A 25261-nucleotide genomic window follows, 5' to 3' on the forward strand; every position below is an offset into this window, starting at 1 on the left:
CAGGAGTGAGGCTGAGAGGAGACCTAGCTGCCCGGGTTTCAGCTCCTGCTGGACGTGGGGACGCGGCCGCCAGAACCTCGGCACAGATAATGCCAGCGCCGTGGAAATGACAATCACAGCGCCCCCCGAGCGCACACAGGCCCTGGCACCCACCAGCGCCCCAGCTCGGCCCACCCTGTCGCCCCACCCCGCCCAGCCCCCTCTCCTTCGGCAACCGCAACCCCTGTCCCCCTGGTGCTGATGCCATCTGGGCGCTGGGGTGTCTGCCTGCACTGGGGCCCCCGGCCCCCCTAGGGACAGGGCACAGACATGCTCAAGGAACCTCGAGTGGGCAGGGGACAGCCTGTTGCCAGGGTCAGGGAGTGGGCCTCAAGGAGAGCCCGCCAGGGAGACCAGCGGGCAGAGTTGCTCTGGCTCCGGACCTGCTGGCACCTGCCCCTCCCACTGGCACAGAGTCCGTGGTGTGATTGTGACCCCACCCTGTTCTGACCCCGGGTTCCTGTGGTGTCCCCATCCCAGACGCTCCTGGGCTCCAGAGGGGACGGCCCCCCCAGGGTCCAGCCCAGGCCTGCTCTCCACTGACGCCTCTGAGCCCTCACCAGGGTGACCTCCCTGGGCCAGGGGGACACGGCAGCACCCACCCGCCAGCACCGAGGCGATCTGGTGGAGGGAGGGGGGCTTTCCGTGTAGCCTCGTGTCTTCTCCTTCTGAGGCTCTGAGGAGGGGCCGGGACCTGGGCTTGTCAGGGACTCAGCACCTCGGCCCCTGCTGCGGGCACACAGGGGACAAAGACGGGCATTGTGGGGCAGGAACAGCAGGGCAGGGGCTGAGCCAGGATGAGCCACTTTCTCAGAGTCTGAAGGCCCCACACGCCAGGAGCAGCCTCCGCTCCTTCTAGAAGCGTGTGCTCAACACTGAGGAATTCTGTGAGTCTGTGGTTAAACCCCGGGGGGCTTGGAACCTACATGGGGACAGTATTTACACCACAGAAATGGGCAAACAGAGGGTGTGTGTGAGTGTGTGTGTGTGTGTGTGTGTGCCAGAGCAAGTGAGGGGCTAGTTTAGTGACAGGCCACTGCTCACCACCTGCGAGATTTAGAAAGTGGCCTCACTGAGACACAGACACCAACATCAGTGTCAGGGGTCCGGGGGACTTTCTCTCAGCATTGGGCTCATGTCAGGAGGGCCCTCCGGGTAGCAGGAGGAATCATCCTGCCCAGCAAGGCCCCCACGCCACCAGCAAGGCCCTCACGAGGCTCCGCCAGCCATGGCCCTTGTTCCCGGCCCATCTAGTTCCATATCTGTGTCCCCACGGGAACGTCACCCCCAGAGCAGTGAGGGCCTCAGTCCTGCTCCCCAGGTCTGATGTTGGGGCTGCTGACCAGGGCCCCGCCTCTGACACCACGTGTCTGAGCCACTCCTCCGATACACAGGCCCACAGCCGTGTCACCGCCTCCTGGCCACACCCATGCTCCCTTCTGTGGGGTCCCAGGCCCAGCCTCACTCTATTTGGAGCCCAGAACATTCTAGAATAGTGATGGCAAGTGGGGCCAACTTCTCTGAGGACTTGGGTGTTGAGAATGCACACAAGCTGCTGGTCAACAAGGGCCTTTGTGCAACTAGCCAGGTCTGTGTGGGCAGAGGAGGCTGTCGGGGGGTCCCGATGGACCTTCCAGAACAGCAGTCCATTCTCTGAAACTCACAGCAAGCCCAGCTAGCCAGGGTCCAGCCTTGCAGGCAGGAAGGCCAGGCTGGGTGAGGGCCTATGGGGCCTTGCGGGGCTGGAGGGCCTGGCCTTGAAGGCATCCACCCCTCACAGGCACTGGCCTGGGTTGAACAGCGTCCTCCCCAAATTCATGTCCACTGGAACCTAAGAATGCAACCTATGACCTTACAGAAATAGGGTCCCTGCTGTAACACCTTCTCCAGCCTCAAGGGGGCCAGACTGGACAGACCCCCACCCACTTGGGGGCCAGGCTGGAGATATAAGAAAGCCAGGTCCTGGGCAGACCCTCTGCCTGGATGGGGGCAGTAGCTGGACAAGACCCCAGCTTCCTGGGGAGGACGCCCAGAAGTGCATCCTGTGTTAACAGGCCCCAGAAAGCTGGGCCCTGTTCCTGCTGCCCGTGGTGGCCATCCGCTCACCAACGCCCCTTCGCAGCTTCTGTGCCCCCACAGTGTGACCAAAGACCACCTCCCAGGTAAGCTCTCGGCACCCAAACCCTCACCTAAGCTCTGCTTCCGGTCAGCTGGTAGAGACAACACGATTCATGAGAGTCACTATGAGCCCCTGATGCACCTGGGTGCCATGCTCAACAGTGCCCCCTCACAGGCCTCTACAACACGCCCCAGGGCTTCCGCAAAGACCCCCAGCCCAGAACCCCATTCCACAGAGCCCAGTGGCGCCTCAGGACACCCCCAGGACAGGACACCCCCACCCACGCCCGAATCCTCAGCCCTCATAGCCCCGGGAGGCAGCCAGCATCCGCCCCGACTGCCCCTCCCCTGGGGCAGACCCTCCCTCCAAGGCTGTGGACGACAGAATTTGTCCCCCACCCCATCTCCCCACCCCAGGGCTCCCCGTGCTCCTCCTACAACCTGAGGACCACTGGGTGCAGGTTCCACCACAGAGCTGCGGGCGACAGCTCCAGGTGCAAGCTGCCCGCCGAGCCCGCCAACCACACAGCGGGGGGGGGGGGACGCCGAATTCCCGCCTGACACCAGACATGGGGCTGGGCTCCCGATCAGCAGGAGGTGATCCAAACACTGGTTCCACTTCTGGGGCCCCAAACGAGCCTACTGGTCCCCAGTATGAGAAGCAAAGATGCCTGCTCTAGGGGTTGGGGCCGGGGGCATGCCTCCAGGTGTCAGCAACACCCTGCTTCTCAATCTGGGTGGGGCTGAGTGCTTCCCAGAAGCACGTACTCTGTCCCCTCTCCCCGGGAGCACGCGCCCCGTCCCCTCTCCCTGGGATCACGCTCCCTGTCTTCTCTCCCCGGGAGCACGCTCCCAGGGAGTGTGGAGAAACAGGAAGATGAGAAATCAAGAACCTTGTGTCCTGGGCTGAAAAGTTCCCTCCACAAATTCACATCTCCCCCGCACCTCAGAATGGGAGAAACAGGGTCTCTGAGGACAGGGAGGCCTGGCGTGCTGCAATTCATGGGGTCTCAAAGACTCGGACACGACTGAGCAACTGAACTGAACTGAACTGAAGATGTATGTAGCTGTTGAAATGAAGTCACACTGGATCGGGGCTGCTCCTACGTCCAGCGGTCAGTGTCCGTACGAGGCCAAAAAAGACCCAGACACACGGGGGAGAAGCTTCGTGAGAACGGAGCAGAGGGGAGGGGCATGCAGGCGTGGCCGTCGTCGGAGGCCACGAGAGGCAGGAAGAGTCCTCCTTCGGCACCGCCACCCGGAGGCCCGCCCTGTCAGCACCTTGGGTTTGAACTCTGGCCCCGACAACTGCGAGAGAACATACTTCTGCACTTTTAAGCCACCCGATTTGTGGCTTCTGTTCCTGCAGCCCCAGGAAACCATGAACCTGTGGCCGAGGGGGCCCCGGGGCCTCGCAGTACTCACTGGTGGTGCTCCCCGACATCTGGATGATGCACTTGGACTCGCGACTCATCTCCCGGGAGTTGAAGGGGCGGACGCGCACCGCCACCTTCACCGAGGCCCCGGCCATCTCTGTGGCCTCTGTGGGTCACTCCTGGCAGCGGTGGGAGCCCTGGCGAGCAGGGGAGACACCTTGGGGAAAAGGGAGACGTGAGTTAGAAACGGTATCCAGAAAGGCGGAGCAGGCGTTTCTGGCAATGGGACCCTCTCTGGTCCAGCCCCCGTGACACCTACTCAGATGACCAGTCCAGGAGGAGGAGGGACAGAGCAGGCGGCTGCGGGCAGGAAAGGCCTTGAGTTTTAGGAAAGACAGTTAATGGGATGAGAGGAGCCTGAGAAAGCGGCAGCCAAACACATACTCTTGCCTGGAAAATCCCATGGATGGAGGAGCCTGGTAGGCTACAGTTCATGGGGTCGCAAAGAGTCGGACACGACTGAGCGACTTCACTTTCACTTTTCACTTTCATGCATTGGAGAAGGAAATGGCAACCCACTCCAGTGTTCTTGCCTGGAGAGTCCCAGGGACGGGGGAGCCTGGTGGGCTGCCGTCTGTGGAGTTGCATAGAGATGGACACGACCGAAGTGACTTAGAGTAGCAGCAGCAACAAGAAGCAGCTAATTCACTCCAGGACCCGTAAGGAATCCAGGTGCCTCTGGAGGTCACTGACTGAGTGGGACTGCCCAAGGCGACTTAGTGAAATGCACATGGGAGAGCACCACGTGAAGAACAGACGGGGTCGGCCAGCTGAGGACTGGGCGAAAACCACCAAAAGGCAGGGCTTCGCTGGTGGCCCGGGGTGCCGGGACCGCAGCCGCCAGTGCAAGAGACGGCAGGCAACGTCCTCACCCACAGCCTCAGAGGGAGCCAGCCTGCTGACTGACCCTTAGCCCCGGGACATCCAGGCTCCAGACTCGGAGACAATACACTTCTGTTGTCTAAGCCCTTGGTCTGTGCTACTTTGTGACAGCAGCTGTTGGCTCCAGCAGAGTAATTAAGACCCTGAAGCCCACGCCTACCAGCGAACATCCAGGACATGCCCCGCCCCTACCAGCGAACATCCAGGACATGCCCCGCCCCTACCAGCGAGCATCCAGGACATGCCCCGCCCCAACCCACCGCCCCCACCAGGCAGGAGGCCAGAGGGTACCCTCAGGGAGACGCAGGCTCTGTGCAGCCTGGGGCTCTGAGGACCAGCTGAAGGTGGATGTGAAGAGCCCAGTGAGATGGCCGGCAGGGCGACCCCAGCCTCCCGCTCCTGCTGCGGGGCTAGCGTGCTGGCCGCCAGGGGAGACTAAGCAGGATCACACTCTCTATCGAGATACACAGAGACTAAAACGAAGAGGGGGAGCGCAGTAGGAAGTGATGAAGCAGGAAAGTGTCAGTCGTGTCTGCCTCTCCGTGGACTGCAGCCCCCCAGGCAAGAATACTGGAGTGGGTTACCATTTCCTCCTCCAGGGGATCGTCACGACCCAGGGATGGAACCCAGGTCTCCTGCATTGCAGGCAGATTCTTTACGTTCTGAGCCACAAATTTTAAATGCTTTGTAATTCATATTCTCAGAAAGAAAAGTTATTCATCCATGAGCAAGTGAAGCATACTATTTTTAAAAGGAAATTTCAATGAGTAAGAAAAAGGTCTTGGAAATTAAGAATATGAAAACAGAACCTTTAAAAGTAAATAAAAAGCTTGGAAATACAATTAAGTAATTTTCCACGCGAAAAGAGAAATAAAATTTGAGGATCAATGAAAAGAAACTATTAGAGAAATAATTCAAGAAAACTTCCCAGCATTGCCAGTCATGAGTTTCCAAATTCAGAGGTCTACCTACCCTACCTGCTATAAAAGGTCATAAACCACAGCAAATGGTGAACTTTCAAGAGTTGCGGGCTAAAGGGAAGATTCCACACAGAAAGGCAGGCCACAGAGGAGGAAGACTCAGAAGGGCACCATGGAGGAAGAAACACTTTCAGATTGCTGAGGAACGGCAGCAACATTCAGCCTAGAACTCTGACCTCAGGCAAACCACAGCCGGGGGAGAGTGAAAGGGAGACCCAGGAAGACTCTGGAAGAGGCGGAAGCCTGTGCTCCACAAGTGAGGAAGACGTGGGTGGGGTCCCAGACAGAGAACAGTGAAGGGGTCCCAGGAGAGCCCTGGGGCTGCCTGGAGGGGGACACTCCCAGTCAGAGGGCAGTGGAGGGGACCCGCCCAGGGCCAAGACGGCGCTGCAAGGCCGGAGGGGTCTCCCATGCAGAGAAGCGTCCATCCGAGGGTTTGATCAGAGATCAGTGATGAGCCCAGGCATCAGTCAGTCATTTCTGATAACATCTTCTACAAGGAGACTCTAGGCACTTCCCTGATGGTCCAGAGGGAAAGAGCCCGCTTTCCAGCACAGGGGATGAGGGTTTGATCCCTGGTCAGAGAACTACGATCTCACAGGCCACATGGCAACTAAGCCCGAGCACCAGAGCTAGAGGCTCTGTGAGCCCCAGCGAAAGATCCACATGGTAAACGGAGATCCACATGTGGCATCCAAGACCCGACTCAGCAGATTAATAAATATTAAACAAAAACAAAAAACACACACACACAAGCAGAGTGCACTAGAGCAGCAGGAGAGACTATTCACCAGCCCCGCTGTTGTAAACAACACACTGCACTAATCAACACACAGGAAGCACGGCAGGAAGACGGGAGAGAGGTGTCGAGTGCCGAGGGGTCGCTGATAGCACAAAGGTGCAGACAAGCTGCCTGTCCCGGGGGGAGCTGAATGGAGCAGGCAGACCAGGACACAGGGACTCCGGGCTCGGGGGCACCGGCGGGGTTGCTTCTCACGGAGAGCCCCCCAGCCCCCACAGAGCTCGATGCCGCATCCACAATGTGTCACTTTGGTAATATTCTTGCCTTGAGAATCCCAGGGACGTGGAAGCCTGGTGGGCTGCCGTCTATGGGGTCGCACAGAGTCGGACACGACTGAAGCGACTTAGCAGCAGCAGCAGCAGTAGGAACAAACAAGAGAAAAGCCAGAAAGGAAACTGAGGTTTGGAGACCCATGGTGAGACCCGGCTCAGGGCCAACGCCTGAGGAAGGAGGGCGGGGGCACGGCCAGTGTCTGCCACCACCCCAGGTGTGAATGTGAAGCTGGCCGTCATGTCCACTTTCGGTCACACTCACATGGAGCAGGCAGTCCTCCTGGGGACGCGGGCCCCGGGCAGGCTCCTAGCTCGGTCTGTGCCAGCTCGACAGGGTTGCCTGCTGGAAGCCTGCAGACAGGAGGTGAGTAGACAGAGCAGCGCCCGAGACCCGGATGAGGGGGTAGGGCAGGCATGAGGGGCTTGGTCTCCAGGCTGAAGAGGCGGGGACCCAGGCAGAAGCAAGGCCTGTGTGTGGCGGGGGGCCCACCTGATTCCCCACCCTTCCCCTTTAGGAGGGTGGCCCGCGGGCATCCACCTGTGCACCCGACTCCCAGGAGCGGGCGCTGGGGCAGGGCAGGGCCTGCACACAGGGCATCTGCTTTCTCCCATCACCCCCCTTCTCAGGGGGCCCTGGAGACCAGCAAGGACAAGTGAGCTCTGTCCAGGATGCAGGCTGAGGCCCACTCCCCTCCACGCCACGGTCAGGGAAGCGGCCCGGGGCCCTGAAAGGCCAGGAGACGGAGGGTGTGGTGAGGCGTCACCCCCGGTTCCAAGGTGGCAGCACATGGGGCCGAGTGTCCCTGTGGACAGCAGCCCAGTCACTGGCACGGGGCCAGCCCATGACGCTGGGCACACAGAGCCTCAGCCCCACCTGGCAGAAAGGCAAAATCCACGGGAACCAAGTGTGCCCTGAGGCTCGGCCTCTGCAGAGCTGTTTCACCTCCTCCCGAGCGCCTTGACCCCGACAGTGCCCCTGCCCCAGGAGCCCCCGAGGGAGGCCAGTGCCCAGAGGCTAGTGCCCGGGTGCCAGTGCTCAGAGCTGCCCCCAGGCAGCCTCAGCAGCGCAGAAGGAAGAGGGTCGGGCAGCCCCGGGCCAGCCGCCAGCCCGCATGAGACCTAGCACATGCGTCCTCACCTGCAACAGGGGCAGTGACCAGCTGGGCTCTCTGCAAGTGAAAACGACCCCCGCGTGGCCGGGCCTTTAAGTCACCCACAGGGCAAGGGCATTCACAGCAGGCTGTCCATGCGCACCCTCCCCTGGGCTCCCGCAGGCGGCCACGACTTTGTGTGGTCTCCAAGCCAGTAGGAAAGGAGGCTATTTACTCAGCAAACCAAAAGGGTGGAGTAGACTGCCCTAACCAACAGGACAGATGTCTGCACAATGCTGCCTGTCCTAACTCGCGTAGATCCCGGGGTCGAGTCCCGAGCCCACGCCCACGGTGGAATCATGTCACAGCAATTTGGCGCAGGCCTGGGGTCGGGGCCAGTCCTGGTTCTGCCTTTATCTCAGCTGTGTGACTCAGTCCCTGGGCCTTGGTTTACCCATCTGCACCATGACCAGGTTGAGGAGGTTGACCCCAAAGTGATTCCACTCTGGGGTCCCAGACCTCCAGGGAGAGTGACTTCCCCAGGGCTGCAGGGAGAGGCCGTGGCCAAGTCACTTGGAATAAGCCAAATGGGGAACAGCTTCCCTAGTGGGGAAAAAAATGCATGATTTTTCATGCATTATTAAAACAAAATGTAGATAAATCACTCAGCACAAGGCCTGGCATATGGAAGGAATGAAATAGAAAGCTGATAAAAATTTCTAGTAAGTAGGAGCTTTTCCTTTCCCAGGGCTGCAGGGCAGCAGCCGATGCCATCGCTGCTCCCCCACAGGGACTCAGGGCTGAGGAGGGGCTCCTGGGAAAGGGGAGGGGGCCGGCTAAGGAAAGCGAGCTACTGGTCATGGTAACGGCCAGGAGCTCCAGGAAACAGGCAGCCCGGAGTTCTGGGGGCTCCTCCTCCTCGCTGTTGTTCAGTTGTTCAGTTGCCGGGGCTCCCCTACTACTGTCTGAAATGAACTTGATGCCGGTTAAGTCCTGAGCCTCCTGTCACCAAAGGCATCCAAGTAGGGCAGAGGCCTGGGGTCTCTTCCAGACCCTCCCACACTGAGGGTCTGTCACACCTCCACTTCTGAAAAGATCTGCTTCAGCCTCCCCTGTAATCATCACCCTCTGGACAGTCTGACAAAAAGACCCCCTTCCAGGGTGGGGGGCGCCTCTGTGCACGGACCCAGGACCAAGAGCAGGAGGGGCTGCAGAGACCCAGGTGCCCCTCTCTCTACAGACAGGGGAGGGTATGGGCAGGGCTGGGGTCAATCTTGCAAACTCCCAGGGCCAGCTCCTCGGTGCCCCAGGACTCCCCAGAACAGGCTGGACAGGAGCAGGACTGTCCTCTCAGGCGACATAGCTCATCCAAGGCTACAGGGAGACGAGAAAGTACCAGGCCAGCCAACAACCAAGGCCAAAAGCTCAGGACATGAGCGAAAGCCCAGGCGGTGGGGGCCAAATTCGGGGGCTGGACTCACTCCAGCTCCACCCCGCAGTCCCTTCCAGCCATCTGCGCGCCTCCATCCACACACCACGGATGTTTTCTCAACACTCTCACCTTCTTACGTCCATGGATGGCCATCCAGCATGGACTGGAAGGCGTACCTCTCTGAGAATGCATGTTGCCTTATGCGGGAAAATCTCTGCACTTTTGAAACTGAGAAAAGTCTTAGGACATTCTGGGTGGAGTGGGAAGAGTACAATAGGTGGTGAATTCCTAGTGAGAATGCAAATTAGGATGAGGATTCTAATACACCTTCAGCAAGAGGCCCTATGCCTGAAACGTAAAGGCTGGGTCCTTTGAATACGTGATCCCAAGTCCTGAAACAGGTGATAATTAGAAACAAAGAAAATATTTATGAAAGATGTTCAATTTGATAATGCAAAATTTTCAGTTCTCCCCAAATTTAGCTATATTCATTCAGTGCAATTCCAATAAGCAAAATATTCCAACAGGATTTCCAGTGACATCTGGCAAGAGTTTGGAAGAGAGTTTTGAAAGAGAAGAAAGAGGGGAGCACGCCCTACCAGCTATCATATTTACCCTAAAGCTGCAGTAGTTCCCAAAGTCTAGTGGTGACGTGAGGAGAGAGGAAAGTGGGGAAAATGAAGCTGGGCCACAGACACACACAAACAGACAAACCCCAAATCCAACCGTGATAAAGCAGCGTCACAGGATGGGATAAGGTCAGTATCGGACAACTGGCTAAAGAAACAGAGCTAGACCTTAGTCTGGGAAAGCATTTACAAGAACACACCGGAGACTCTGCTCATGGCCCTGGGGAGAGACCCGTGCACAGACACCAAACAGGAAAAGCAAAGCAGGGCTTGTGCGTCCAGGTGGGGGAACGCTGGAGGAAGACGCTGGTTCCCTCCTCCCGCCTCTGGCACGCCCACCCGGCGTTCACAGTGGGAGGAGCTGCACACAGTTTTTGAATCTGCTTGAAGGAATCCAAGAGCTGCAGAAGCCACGCAGACTGGCGGGCGGAGATTCCAGGGATGGGGCTGCTGTGGGGCAGGACGACTTCCCCAGCACATTCCCCCCCAGCGCTTTGCATTCCAGTCACAGGCACGAGGCTGGGAGTCCAGAGTCTTCCCACACAGAGAGCCGTTGCTGAGGGATGGAGAACCTGCAGAGTTTTTGGTTGAGAAAAACAACACTTAAGAGGCCAAGATCCCAGGAGAAAGAAGCAGAGACTTAAATGGAACAAATGGTCAGTTCTCCCCTTAAGACACTTGCCAAACTCCAAAGGCAGAAAGGGCGGAAGTTTCGAACTCAAGCAGAAAGCCTCTGGAAATCAATGAGAATTCTCCCATGGTCTCAGGTGCCAAGGAGACAGAGGTCAGAGTTCAGGTTCCCTGGGAGAAGGGGCTTCAGCAACCACACCAGGACCTGATCTGAAAACCCTGACAGGCACAGACTGTACAAGCAGGGCAGAGCCACAGGTGGGATTGTTCCGCCTCCTTGAGACCCACGGGCTGCAGCACGCCAGGCTTCCCTATTCTCCACCGTTTTCTGGAGCTTGCTCAAATCCATGTCCATCAAGTCGGTGATGCCATACAACCATCTCATCCTCTGTCATCCCCTTCTCCTCCTGCCCTCAATCTTTCCCAGCTTCAGGGTCTTTTCCAGTGAGTCAGTTCTTCGCATCAGGTGGCCAAAGGATTGGAGCTTCGGCTTCAGCAACAGTCCTTCCAATGGATATTCAGGGTTGATTTTCTTTAGGATTGACTGGTTGGATCTCTTTGCAGTCCAGAGTCTTGTCCAGCACCACAATCAAGAAGCATCAATTCTTCAGTGCTCAGCCTTCTTTATGGTCCAACTTTCACCTCCCTACATGAGCACTGGAGAAACCACAGCTTTGACTTGACAGACCTTTGTCAGCAAAGTAATGTCTCTGCTTTTCAATGTGCTGTCTAGGTTGGTTACAGCTTTCCTTTCAAGCAGCAAGTGTCTTTTAATTTTGTGGCTACAGTCACCATGCTCAGTGGTATTTTGGAGCCCAAGAAAATAAAATCTGCCACTGTTTCCACTTTTTCTCCATCTATTTGCTATTAAGTGATGGGATCAGATGCCACAATCTTAGTTTCTTGAATGTTGAGTTTTAAACCAGCTTTTTCGCTCTCCTCTTCCACCCTCATCAGAGGCTCTTTAGTTCCTCTTCACTTTCTGCCATAAGAGTGGTGTCATCTGCATATCTGAGGTTGTTGATGTTTCTCCTGGCAATCTTGATTCCAGCTTGTGATTCATTCAGCCTGGCATTTCCTGTGATGTACTCTGCATAGAAATTAAATAAGCAAGGTGACAATATACAGCCTTGATGTACTCCTTTCCCAACTGAGAACCAGTCCATTGTTCCATGACTGGTTCTAATTGTTGCTTTTTGACCTGCATACAGGTTTCTCAGGAGGCAGGTAATGCTATGCTATGCTATGCTAAGTCGCTTCAGTCGTGTCTGACTGTGCGACCCCATAGACGGCAGCCCACCAGGCTCCACCGTCCCTGGGATTCTCCAGGCAAGAATACTGGAGTGGGTTGCCATTTCCTTCTCCAATGCATGAAAGAGAAAAGTGAAAGTGAAGTCGCTCAGTCATATCCAACTCCTAGCGACCCCATGGACTGCAGCCTACCAGGCTCCTCCGTCCATGGGATTTTCCAGGCAAGAGTACTGGAGTGGGGTGGCAGGTAAGGTGGTCTGGTATTCCCATCTCTTTAAGAATTTTCCAAATTTGTTGTGCTCCACACAGTCAAAGACTTTAGTGCAGTCAATAAAGCAGAAATAGATGTTTTCCTAAAATTCCCTTGCTTTTTCTATGAACCATCGGATATTGGTCATTTGATCACTGGCTCCTCTGCCTTTTCTAAATCTACCTTGTACATCTGGAATATCTCAGTTCAAGAACTATTGAAGCCTAGCTTGAAGGATTTTGAGCATTACCTTGCTAGCATATGAAATGAGCACAATTGTGCAGTAATTTGAATATTCTTTGGCATTGCCTTTCTTTGAAACTGGAATGAAAACTGACCTTTTCCAGTCCCGTGGCCACTGCTGAGTTTTCCATATTTGCTGGCATATTGAGTGCAGCACTTTCAGAGCATCATGTTTTAGGATTTGAAATAGCTCAGCTGGAATTTCATCACGTCCACTAGCTTTGTTTGTAGTAATGCTTCCTAAGGCCCACTTGATTTACACTCCAGGATGTCTGAATCAAGGTGAGTGATCACACCATCGTGGTTATTTTGGTTGTGAAGATCTTTTTTGTACAGTTCTTCTGTGTATTCTTGCCACCTCTTCTTAATATCTTCTGCTTCTGTTAGGTCCATACCATTTCTGTCCTTTATTGAGCCCATCTTTGCATGAAATGTTCCTTTGGTATCTCCAATTTTCTTGAAGAGGTCTACTATAGTTTTTCCCATTCTATTGTTTTCCTCTTTTTTTTTTTTTTTGCATTGTTCACTTAAGAAAACTTTCTTATCTCTCCTTGCTATTCTCTGGAACTCTGCATTCAGTTGGGTATATCTTTCCCTTTTCTCCTTTGCATTTGCTTCTCTTCTTTTCTCAACTATTTGTAAGGCCTCCACAAACAACATTTTGCTTTCTTACATTTCTTTTTCTTTGGGATAGTTTTGGTCGCTGCCTCCTGTACGATGTTGCTAACCTCCGTCCATAGTTCTTCCTAGTTTACCTCCAGACAGTGAATTAAAAAGCAGAGACATCCCTTTGCTGACAAAGTTCTGTGTAGCCAAAGCTGTGGTTTTTTCCAGTAGTCATGTACAGATGTGAGAGCTGAACCAACCATAAAGAAGGCTGAGCACCAAAGAATTGATGCTTTTCAAGTGTGGTGCTGGAGAAGACCCTTGAGAGTCCCTTGGACTGCAAGGAGATCAAACCAATCAATCCTAAAAGAAATCAACCTTGAATACTCATTGGAAGGACTGATACTGAAGCTAAAGCTCCGTGTTTCAGCACCTGATGAGAGGAACTGACTCACTCGAAGATTCTGATGCTGGGAAAGATTGAAGGCAAAAGGGGAAGGGGGTGGTAGAGGATAAGATGGTTAGGTCGTATCAACGACTCGATGGACATGAATCTGGGCAAACTCAGGAGATGGTGGAGGACAGGGGAGCCTTCTGTGCTGCAGTCCATGGGGTCACAAAGAGTCAGAAGTGACTTAGTGACTGAACAACAACAGCTATTTCACTGGCATTTCAGGAGGGAGAGAAGATAAATTAGAAATGACGAACCAAACACTAAATTCTATATAATTCCATTTACATAACTTCTAAAACAGGCCAAAAATGAGCAGAAAAAGCACGTTATTTAGCAATACAGAGCTAAATAGCAACAGTAACAACAAAACAGCTGAAGGGAGTTGAAAGTGGCTGGGCACAGAGAGCAAAAAGTGCTGATTTTCAAAATGAATTTTGTAGATATATTTGACTCTTCTAAATGACGTTCATATTTAACCTAAAAATTATTTTTAAAATAATTATCAAGTGGTTCAGGGAAAGTGGGAGAGACAGAAAGCTAGCTCACCTTGGTTGGCAAGTGCCATGTGTGTGAAAACAAAAATTGGTTTTGTTCATTAAGATTATTATTTCAAAACTGATGGGGGGAAAGGTGAATGAAAGACTCCCATATCTGGCAGTACAATGGATGAGATATCCTCCCATTAGAAATCACCATTAAATTTGGGATATATAACAAGCATCAGAATAAAAGAAGGGAATTCTGGAAAAGGGGAAAAAGGAAAGGAGCTGAAACGAAAGTGGGGAGCCCATTCCACCAGCTCACCCAGGAAGAAGATGCAGCAGAAGTGGGTTTCACCTGCTGAGTGGGGGATGGGAGGCATGACCTCAAAGACAGGCAGTCAGAAGTGGAACTAAGTGTCACAAAAATCTGGATCCTCTGGAAGTGGGGGAAAGCCACTGGCCATCAGAGGGACGTGGGAATTGCTCTGAATGGCCCTCAGCTCCTGGTGGTGAGAAAGCCAGTGCTTCGGAGAATTTGAGGCCACAGACCTGACCTCACACAGGTTTGGGTCTAAAATTCACAAAGCCCATGTGATCAGGGAAGCCCAGGGTTGAGAGGTTAGCTCAGAGTAGTCTCAGGTGTTTGCATCCAAAGTATCTCACAAAAGCAGACACAAACCCTCCTTGAGAAGAGCTTCCTCCCCTAGGCGCCCCAATATTCCCAGAGATGAAGATCAGCTAAATGGGTGCTCACGGTGGCACACCACCCAACACCCGAGATGAACTTCACCACGACAGTCAGGGGGAAAATGCAAAGAAAACATTAGATCCTTAAGGACCTCAGAGGTTGCAGTTGTCAGATTCAGATAACAAAACAAGTGCACGTAAAATGTTTACAGAAATAAGCAGGAAGGGAAAAGAATGCAGTAAAATATGGGGGTAAACCACGCAGAACTTTAAAAAATGTAATCCTTTAACTTTTAAAGTTTAGCTGACATTAATCAGCAAATGAAATGGAGCTGAACGGGGAATTAATGAACTGGAAAATGTCCGGAAGAAAATTACCCAGAATGGTCCCAAAGAGACCAAATGATGAAACCAGAAAACCAAGGTTAGGGGCCATGCCACATGGAACAATTCGCTAATTCATCATGGCAGGAGGTTTAATGCACCTCTCACTACTGACAGACCAAGCAGACACGTAATTAACAAGCATGGAGACGATTTGCGCAACACAATAATCATGAACTAATGAAAACTTGTGCTCTCTCTTGCCCTCAAAAATTAGAGAAACACATTCTTTTCTAAAACATAGGGAACATTTACAATGTTTTACCATGCGGACTCTGTATCAAATGGATCATGTAATTTGAATACAATAAAATAAAAAAATCAATAAAAGATCATTAAAAATCCATATGTTAAGAAATTTTTTAAAATAAACTTCTTTTTTAAAAATGTTTCTGGCCATGACACGAGACATGCCAGGTCTTAGTTTACCGACCAGGAATCAAACCGACGACTCCTGCGGTGGAAGCATCAAGTCTTAACCAGTGAACCACCAGGGAAGTCCCAACATCCAAATAACCAACACACAAAAGAAAAAACCACTGCAGAGTTACAAATGAACTCAGTCGTAAATGATCATGAAGATACTACCAGCAAAACCGACAGCAGTTCCACACCCAGCCATGACGGAGTTGTCAGGACCACGCTCAGCCTCGCACTGTAAACAACAGCTAGCGAACGGGACCAAGCAGATGCAAATCACTGTTTTTAGACATGGCAGAAAGGCAGGGAAGCACATGGGGATGAGCCCTACCATCGCCAGATCTGCCCAGAGACGACTTACAGACCTCAGGCATGGGCAGGGGGCGCTTGAACAGCTCAGCAACTTTGATGAGTTGAGGAGATGAAGGTCAGAGTTTGGGTGAGTGGCAGCAGCTGGAATGTGTGGCTCAGAGTCTGGAAAGGAAAGCATTACTTGGTAACAGAGCTCCAGAAATCTGCTAGGGATTCACTTGTCTCACTACCGCTGGTGCTTAGTCGCCCAGTCCTGTCTGACTCTTTGTGACCCCATGGACTGTAGGCTGCCAGGCTGCTCTGTCCATGGGATTTCCCAGGAGAGGGTTGCCATTTCCTTCTCCAGGGGATCTTTCCAACCCAGGGATTGAACCTGCATCTCCTGCATTGGCAGGCAGATATATTACCGCTGAGCCACGGGGGAAACATGTAGACCATGTCCATGCCCAAGTGGTCCAAGCAAAGAAGACTGAATAATTCCCAAAGCTCAAAATCAGCAGACATCTGTGCTCCCACCAGTCAGAATACAATTCTTTTGATCCCTCCATCCCAGATTCCCAACCACTCAGCAGACACCCCAAATAAATCAAGTTTATTGTGGGCTTAACTATCCCTGGAGTGACATCTACCCAAAAGTAATTCTAGAAAAGCTGAAAATCAGGCCTTGAAGGGTCAAATAAGTCTTCAAACAATTTAACTGCCTAACAAAACAAAGCCAACATTCTTCACAGAAGAAAGCATAACTCAGATGCTCCACAATGTAGAAATGGCTCGAATTCAATTTTAAAAATGACTACACACATGCCAAGTTGCAGGAGATGACTACACACACCAAGACGCAGGAGAAGATCTATAACTAGGAGAAAAATTCAGTAGGAATTTTTCTATAACCTTTAAAGAAATAGATTCAGTAGTTTAAAATTCTAACCACCAAAAGAAAATCAGAAGACTCAGATACTTTTATAAGGGAGTTCTACCATACATACAAAAAACCCCGCAGATATTTCCAATCTTATACAAACTATGTAAGAGAAGAAGAAAAAGAAAGGGAAACAGAAGGAGAAAAATTATATCCCTAACTCATGCACTGAGGCTAAAATGACCTTGGTATCAAATTGGATACAGAAAATTTAAGAAATTAAGATTTAGATCAATGTCCCTGATGAACATAAGATACAAAAGTTCAAAATCTAGCAAGAAAGTCAAACAGAAAATAAAAAAGATAATGTGATAGGTTTATTTCAGGAATACCAGTATGGTGATATAATGGCTTAACATTAGGATAGCTATTAATAAAATTCACCACATGTCAGATTAAAGAGGAAAATAGGTCAAGCGAAGTTCTTCATAGATACTGAAGAAGGACTCAATAATTTTCAAAACCCATTTATGATAAAACTCTTGGCAATGTGAGGATAAAAGAAAACTTTAATCTTATAATGTGTGCATGCCAAGTTGCTTCAGTTGTGTCTGACTATGCAACCCCATGGACTTAGCCCACCAGGCTCCTCTGTCCAAGGGATTCTCCAGGCAAGAATACTGGAGTGGGCTGACATGCCCTCCTCCAGGGGATCTTCCCGACCCAGGGATTGAACTTGGGTCTTCTGTATTGGCAGGTGGGTTCTTTACCACTGAGCCACTGGGGAAGCCAATCTCATGATACGTATCTACTAAAAATCTACCCAAATACCATACTTAACGCTGAAATATTGGGGACATTTTCTTTAAATTCAGGAACAAGTTCAGGATACCTACTGTTACCACTTTTGTTTAAGATTGTAGCAGAGGTTCTTGCCCGAGTGATAAGGCAGGAAGACAGGATAACAGTGGCAAAAGATGGGCTGGACTAGAATAAAACAAACTGTCATTATATGCCGACCATCTGCTTATCTCCACAGAAATCAAGAGGATCCACAGACATTATTTGATTCAGTGGGAAGGGTCAGCAAAATTGCTAGGAACCAATCATGTTGGTATGCACTACAGACAAAGAGTTTTAAACGTATCTTTTAAGGTACCATTTAAAGAAAAACTACAAGTACTAAGTACGTCTATGGGAATAAATGTAACAAAGGATACATCACATAGTATAGAAAATCTAAATAAATGAAGAACTATAATCTGTTCTTAAAAAAGAAATTTCAGTATCTTAAAAATGTGTATTTTCACCCAAATGAATCAAAACATTCAGATGTAACTTCAAACAAAATCAGGTGGGTTTTTTTGTGTGTGTGAAACTGGACAGATTGCTTCTAAGAATTTCTAAATAGTAAGATACTACCAATACCAATAACAAGCTTGAAGAAACACAGAAGGTAGAGAGCATGTCTGATAACAAGGCTTAATATAAAACTGAAGCAATTAACACGAGGTGGTTGGGACACGTCAGTCACCACAATTGTTAACGGAAGGGACACCAGAAACAGGCGCACACACCGCCTTCCAACGTCAGATAAAGGGGGCTCTGCAGACTGAGGAGAAGACAAAGGGGCGCCGAGAAAACTGGTGTCATGGACCGAATGCCTGTGTCCCCCAAAAGTCCTATGCCGAAACCCTACCCTCCAGTGTGACAGCGGTAGGAGGCGGGGCACTTGGGAGCCTCGTGACCTTAGAAAGCTCCAAGGGGACTTGCTTCCTGTCTCTGCTCTCAGCCCTGTGAAGACCCAGAAGAGGGCTCTCCCCATACCTGGCCATGCTGTACCCTGACCGCGCTGGTGCCTTGATCTTGGACTCCCAGCCTCAGAACTGTGAGAAAGTAGATTCTGCGGTTTGTAAGCCCCCAGTCTGTGCTGCTGTTCTGTTACAGCAGCCTGGACAGACTAAGACAACTGGCCAGTCATGTGGAAAAATACACTGTGAGATCCCCTTTCATCCCCAAACTGAGTCCACATGGACTGAAGATCTAAATGTGAAAATACAGTTTCGGAAGAAAACAAAACGTGTTCCCTCCATGCTCACCTTTAAGAAGGATTTCGAAGCCCATGGAAGATGCCAAATGGAAAAGTCCAGGCATCAAAATACTACTAAAAGGAGAAGAGAAGTCCACCCACCCAGCCATACGATCAACAAGGACTCACGAGCAGAACATGCAGAGAACAGACAAAGTCAAAGAGACACAAAAGGAAAAAATGGGCAAAAAGGTATGAACAGGCAAGATACTTATTTTGCCTTACAGGACAAGATACTCAACCACAACAGTAATTAAGAAAGTGTTGTTTAAAACCACATCCATCAGGTCAGCATTAAAATGTCTGCAACCCCAGCTGTTGTGAGGATAGAACAACAGGAACTTAGGGATCATGAGGGAAAAGTTTGTTGGTTCAACCACTTTCAGAACAACAGGGCAATTTCTAGTAAGGCCGCAGACCCTGTGGCCAGCAGCTGCACAACTGGAGATGCTGTGCATGAGCCCAGGAGGCAAGAGGGAGGGAACGGAGACACCTAACTGTCCCCCGACCGGAGACCGCTCAGTCACACAGGAGCGCTGTCCAGACGTGAAAGTGGATGAAGCGTCCTGGGGGATCCAACAACTCGATTCAGAGAGGAGCAGACGAATGTGCACGGTGAGGTCAGCCCACAGAGCCTCACGCCCTGGCACACTGCTGAGAGCAGGGGGAAACAACGGCGCTCCGAGGACGCTGACACTGAACTCAGGGTGGTGGGGACGCCCCAGGCCAGGGGGCCAACTGACTGACGCTGAGGCCTCGGCGTGAAGCCCCAGCATGTCAGCACTGGGGACAGAGCCGTGCCTGCCTCTGTGGGCCCGTCTGCAGGGTGGCTAGGACAGGCCCTCCTCCTCCCCTGTGAGGATAGGGGCGTGGGCCTCTGCGGCACAGCAGTGCGGCTCTCGGGGCTCATGGGCCCAGTCGGGGGCAGGCGTGGGGAATAAGGCTGAAGAGGGGCCCTGGGTGCAAGTCTGCCTGCAGAACCTCCACAGCAGTGGGGAGACTCTCACCCCTTCCCCGCCCCCACCCCCAGAGGCCCATGGCCACCAACACTTGGGGTGAACAGCAGCAGGTTCTCTGCAGAAATGGGAGAAAACACCCAGGAAGCGCGGGGCCTCCGTGTGGGTGCGGCCCTCCAGATTCTGGCACCGGGGGCACAGCCTGGCTGGCAGCTGCCATCCCTTCACCTAAAGCAGACCTGCTGGCGGCACCCCCACTCCCCCCGCAAGATGGGGGAACACATCCGCTCCCCAGCAGGGCCCCTAAGATGAATGGACCAAGGCCCACCACGCGCATGAAGGGAGTAACAGCTTCAGCATAAAATAACCCAGCAGAAAACAGGCCCTGTGAGAAAGAGAAAACAACTCAACAAGCAATAAACCTCTCTAAACTTATCAGAATGTTTCGAGAACACACTGCATTTTCAAAACAAGAATAGGGTGCTATGAAACGGGAGCTCACAGAGACAAGGAAAATGGTGCTCTTAGTAATAAACTGTAGATGCTGAAACACAAAATTCCCCCAGAGAATTCCAAAATGAAGTCCAAAAATTGTCCAGAAAATAGGACATAAAACATAAAGGAGACAGAATGAGAGAAAACACCAGAAAACCGAAGACCAACGCATGAATCCAAGGAAGAAAACAGAGAAAAGGAAAGGGCAGAAATGTGCACAGGCAGGAGAATAAGCCTGTCTCCCGTTGGAAGGCCCCGCTGAGCACCAACGCACACAAAAGCCCACAGCGAACCCGCGCACGCGGCTGGTCGGGGATCCACAGATGAAGAGGATGCTAAGAGATCCAGGCAGGGAAGTCGAGTTGCTGACAAAGACTTCTCTTGAGCACCTGGTGCTGGTGACGATGACAAAGCCTTCAGCATGAGTTACCGACAAGGAGGGCCCCAGATGGAGCAGCGACCCAGTGTGAGGACGGAGCAAAGATGCTCTCGAGCAGCCAAGGACTCACCACCCTTTTCAGGAAGTCACACAAGGATGTGCTCCAGCAAAAGCAGTACAGGAAGCCAAGAAAGCAGCCGCTCTGCGGCCCGTCAAAGGGAGAACTCCAGCCCCGGGGATGCAGAGAGCAGCAGGGAGAGGCGGTTTCCGGGGCGAGGATGCCAGGAAAGAGGGCACTCAGCAGAAGAGAGGGAGTGACTGAGAAGCTGGGGGAGGGGAGGACAAAGGAGATGCACTCAGACACTAGGGAGAGCTGTGCTCTGCTCCGCGCTGACCCGCGCCTGGCCCCACATCACTGCTCAGCCTGGAGCTGCCGCCCTCCCGGTGTGGGTGCGGAGGCTCCCGGGAGGAGGAGGACCAGGGAGGAACAAGCGGGTAAGGGCTGCAGTCTGTGTGTGCGAGTGTGTGTGAGTGTGTGTGAGGATGTGTGTGTGTGTGTGTGAGAGGGTGTGTGTGTGAGTGTGCAAGGATGTGTGTGTGTGTCTGAGAGGGTGTGTGTGAGTGTGTGTGAGGATGTGTGTGTGAGTGTGCATGTGAGAGGGTGTGTGTGTGTGCACGCAAGTGTGTATGTGTGAGGGTGTTGTCAGAGTGTGTGTGAGGATGTGTGTGTATGTGTGTGTGAGGATTTGTGTGTGAGGATGTGTGTGTGTGTGTGAGGATGTGTGTGTATGTGTGTGTGAGGATTTGTGTGTGAGGATGTGTGTGTGTGTGTGAGGATGTGAGTGTGTGTGAGGATGTGTGTATGAGTGTGCGTGTGAGAGGGTGTGTGTGTATGTGTGTGAGGATGTGTGTGTGAGTGTGCGTGTGAGAGGGTGTGTGTGTATGTGTGTGAGGATGTGTGTGTGAGTGTGCATGTGAGAGGGTGTGTGTGTGCACGCAAGTGTGTATGTGTGAGGGTGTTGTCAGAGTGTGTGTGAGGATGTGTATGTGTGTGTGAGGATTTGTGTGTGAGGATGTGTGTGTGAGTGTGTATGAGAGAGGGTGTGTGTGTGTGTGAATGTGCACGTGTGAGGGGGTGTTTCTGTGAGAAAGAATGTGTGTGGGGGAGAGTGTGTGTGTATGTGAGTGTGGAAGAGAGTGTGTGTGAGTGTGTGCGCGAGGGGTGTGTATGAGTGTGTATATGTGAGGGGGTGTTTGTGTGAGAGAGAATGTGAGCGTGTGGAAGACTGTGTGTGTGTGTGTGTGAGTGCGAGACTGTGTGTGTGTGTGTCTGAGTGTGTATGTGTGAGGGGTGTTTGTGTGAGAGAATGTGAGCGTGTGAGCGGTGAAAGTGACTATGTCTCCGGGTAGCCCTCCAGTGTGCCCAAGCGCGCGGGGAGCAGAGTGACGAGTGAGAAAAGGCGGCCTGGCGCCCCGCCCGTCTCCCACGGCCGCACAGACCCCCAGCAGCCCCGACGGTGGGAGCAGCAGGGCCGCCGCCCCACCACCGGCGCCCTGTGTGGGCGGGGCGTGAGGCGGCCGGGGCGGGGCGTGGAGGGGCGGGGCCGGGCGGGGGCGGGGCTCGGCCCAGAGCTGAGCCGGGATTAGGAGAGTAAATCCCAGGGATAGAGAGGACCGGACGGTGTGTCCCGCTCCGTCCGGTGGCACCTACCGGACTGCCAGGGGGCCGGGCAGGGGTGGGGAGCCAGCTCGGGTGGTGTGGGTGGGGAGCCAAAGCCCGCAGGGGGGCTGGGGGAAACGCAGAGGGCTCAGGAGGCTCGGGCTCCGCTGACCGCTGACCTTGAGTGTGTCCTCCCCCTCCAACATCTCCAACACCGCGCCCCCCTCACCGGGGCCCGGAGGCGCTAAGCCGGGGGCGCTGGGGGAGCCTGGGGTCACCGCTGGACCAGAAGCCGGGGTCCTGGCGGTGCTCCGGAGTTCAAACGCAAACCTGCTCGAGCAGGTGGCGCAGGAAGCACGGGTCTGCCAGTCGCCCCATCTGCCATCTCACCCTCCCCCCCACCCTGGGCTGCCTCTGCGGGTGGCGCCAGGTGGGAAGGGTCCCCTCAGCGAAGGGGACAGCCCAGCGGCCTGCCAGTGTCCCTGGGCACCCCAGCCGAGGAGAGCTTGGGGGAGGGCATGGCCCTCAGAGTTCTCAGAGGGGCGCCTGGCTGTGGGGCGGAGAGGGGGAGGGGTAGACGGTGCAGGAGGCACACCGGGTAGGCGTGGGGAGCCCGGGCCTTTCGGTCTAATACTGAGTGTAGAGCGCTCTGGGGAGCACCCTGGACTGGGCACGGGGGTGACCCCAGCCAGCCGCTCTCCATCCCAGGGGAGGCGGCCCAGGCCCCTCCAGGCTCGGAAGGGTCTCAGGCCCGAAGGACTAAAGGCCAGGGTGGGGTTCCCGGCCCCCTGGCAGCAGGACCCGCGCCCTGCTCACCCACCTTGGCTGGCTATTTGAGCTGAAGGGACCTGCTCCTGAGGCTGGGCACCCCCATCTCCACCTCCCACTCAGGTCTGTCCCCCCATTCTTGGTCCCTCCCCCAACCCCATCCCACCTCCGCAGGGCCCACTTCCCTGCTCTGCTTCCAAAGGATGCGGTCAGCCCTGGGTCAGCAGCAACGACACCCAGGGACTAAAGGGGGCCAAGGCTGGTGTCTGGGGCTCCTCGGCCCGGTGTGTGCGGTGTGACTCCCAGCTTGCTGCACACCAGCCTCCACCTGGCTGTGTGTGACCGGCCCCGCGGGAGGTCGCAGGAGGGCGGTCTGTGGGAGGACACGCAGGAGGGGCAGCGCCCGTGGCGGGCAGCCGCAAGCCCTCCTCAGGACCCTGACTCCACACCGGACGCTCCGTCTCCCTGTGGACCACACCCCGCGGACAGCCCTCCACCACCCTCAGCTCCAGGCCCAGCACGGGATGAGCTCCGAGTCCCCGCCCTGGCTGGGACCCGGCCCCCTCAGCAGCTTTCACAGCCCGGGAAGCAGACTGTCCCCGTTCACTGCATCTCCCAGTCAGTGGCCTCTTTGCAACGGTCAGCCCCAGAAGGTTCCTGAGCCTTGACCGCAGTCGAGTGCAAACCTGAGACCTGACCCGGCCCGCAGCATCCTCCACCCTACACTGCAGACGCTGCAGGCGCCGCCCCCGCCTCACTCCTGATCCCCGAGCCCCGCGGCTTCAGCCGGGGCGGGTGGCCAACCACACCTGCAAAATGGCCGCCGCAGGTACGGCCCCCGCCCCCACTCCAGACCCCAGCGGCTCGCTCAGGGGGATGGGCACGCGTCCCGGTAAAGGCCCCCCTTACAGTCCGAGAGCGGGGGGCGGGTGTGGGGAGGCGGAGGCGGCGGTGCTGCAGAAGCGCGCGGGGCGACTCCCCGGGGTTAGGACGCAGACGGCCCTGCGCGCACGGGCCTTCCCGCACCACCGCCTCACCGCAGCCGCCGGGGCCAGCCAGCCCTTTGCCCTACGGTCTTCTACCCCAGCAACGCTGGCATCCCCGGGAGGGGCGGCCGCCTGGGGTGGGGTCCGCGGATTTCGGCGGGAGAGCCCCCATCCCCGGGAACGTGGGCGCGCATCGCGCCCGCGCCCGGCGGGCCCCATGACTCGGCATTCCCTTCTTCCCTCCCCTCCCCGCCCTGGGGCCCGCGGTCCCCCCGCCCACCCAGCGCCGGGCAGACGGCTGACCCTCCCTCCCCGCCGGGATGCTGTCCGGGCCCCTCCCCGAGCGCGAGAGATGCCTGCTGGGTTTGCCGGAGAGCTAGGGAGGGAGGCGGCTTAAAGGACGAGCCAAAGGGGCTGCGCGGCGGCGCCCCTGTCACCCGAGCCCCGGCGTCCGGGAGCGCCTCCAGCCGAGACGTCGCGGTCCCGCAGCCCCCTCCCCTCCTGCCGCCGGGCCACACCTGTTACTGGGGCGCCGGCTGCGTGGATGCAAGCCGTGTCCGCAGGCGGGCCCTCCCAAACCGTGAGCCTTTCTGGAAGGGAGAAGGGGTCTCTTGAGAGGAGGACGCGACCTGGACTGAGCGCTGGGCAGTCCCGGCGGCGCGCACCAAACCGGCGGCCAGCCCTCCCGCCGCAGCCCCCGCCCGCCCGCTTGCCCGCCCGTTTTGCTCTCCGCTCCAGCATCCGCCCTCCCCCACCCCGGGGACCAGGGCCCCTGCCTGCGCCCCGCCGCCCCGGACACCCTCCCTCCGGCCGGGCCGCGCCAGCCGCGCCCCCTCCCGGGTGCCCCTTCCGCCTCTCTCCCCTTTGCTCCATCCCTCCCCTCCCCCGCCGGTGCAGTCCCAGCCCGGGCCGCATCCCGGGTGTCGGCTCCAGCCAGGGCGAGGGGAAGATCGGGGAAGCGGAGAGGGTTTATCGAGATGCTGCCTGCGCCCTCCCCGCAGCAACCCCGCCCGCGCCAGACCAGCGTCCCCCTGCAGCCGAAGCCGCAACCAAAGGGCCTCTCCAGAGGGCCGTGCCTCGCTGCGCAAGAAGGGCGGACACCCCTGAATTTGCCCCATTGTTCTCCGCAGGGACGGGGGAGGGTCGGGGGAAGGGAAGGGGCCGCGCCGAGGGCTCCGGGCGCGAGCTCCCCGCCGGGGGAGCGTTGGACGCAGGTGCGGGATGTGGCCCTGGAAGCCTGGCGAGCCGAGGCCCTACCTCTCCGGCGTCACTGGTGGCGGTCGCGCGGCATGAGCACCGGCAGGGGCGCGGGTCCCGAGCGAGCGCAGAGCGGCTGCTGCTCCCCGGCTGCGCTGGGCTCTCTGACGGCGGCACCGCGTGACGGCTGCGGGCCCCCGGCCCGGCCCGCCCCGCGCCCCTCCCGCCGCGCTGGTTGGCTGCGCGCGGCGCCAGAGCCCCAGCCGCCAGCTGGTTTGTCGCGCGGGGAGAGGGACGGGCGTCGCGGCCGCCGCGGGGCCGGAGGGGGCTGGGGCCGGAGGGGGCTGGGGCCTGGGTGTGACATCACCGCTGACGGGCGGCGCCCTGGTGGGGAGGTGGGGGCCCGGCAGCGCAGCCGGGACGCGCCGCCCCCTCCTCTAGCGCAACCCCAGCTCACCGGGCAACCCCGAGG

The 25261-nt window shown here is 55.3% G+C and overlaps 1 protein-coding gene across 21 annotated transcripts in view; it reads right to left on the minus strand.

Annotated features, from left to right (window-relative positions):
- KIF1A (kinesin family member 1A) overlaps positions 1-24986 on the minus strand; it is an 87037-nt gene extending 62051 nt beyond the window's left edge. For 20 of the 21 annotated variants that reach the window (XM_006077146.4, XM_006077145.4, XM_044945405.2 and 17 more), the window contains exons 1-2: positions 24850-24983; positions 3583-3750 (exon numbers count right to left, since the gene is read on the minus strand). In XM_006077146.4, coding sequence (XP_006077208.2) covers positions 3583-3688 — 106 coding nt within the window. In that variant the 5' untranslated portion in view covers positions 3689-3750; positions 24850-24983. Of the gene's footprint in view, positions 1-3582; positions 3751-15453; positions 15563-24849 lie in introns of all 21 variants that reach the window. The other variant, XM_025289285.3, reaches the window with a different exon arrangement.
- Positions 24987-25261: the final 275 nt, after the last annotated feature.

Source organism: Bubalus bubalis, chromosome 6 (assembly GCF_019923935.1).
Source record: "Bubalus bubalis isolate 160015118507 breed Murrah chromosome 6, NDDB_SH_1, whole genome shotgun sequence".
NCBI classification, from domain to species: domain Eukaryota; kingdom Metazoa; phylum Chordata; class Mammalia; order Artiodactyla; family Bovidae; genus Bubalus; species Bubalus bubalis.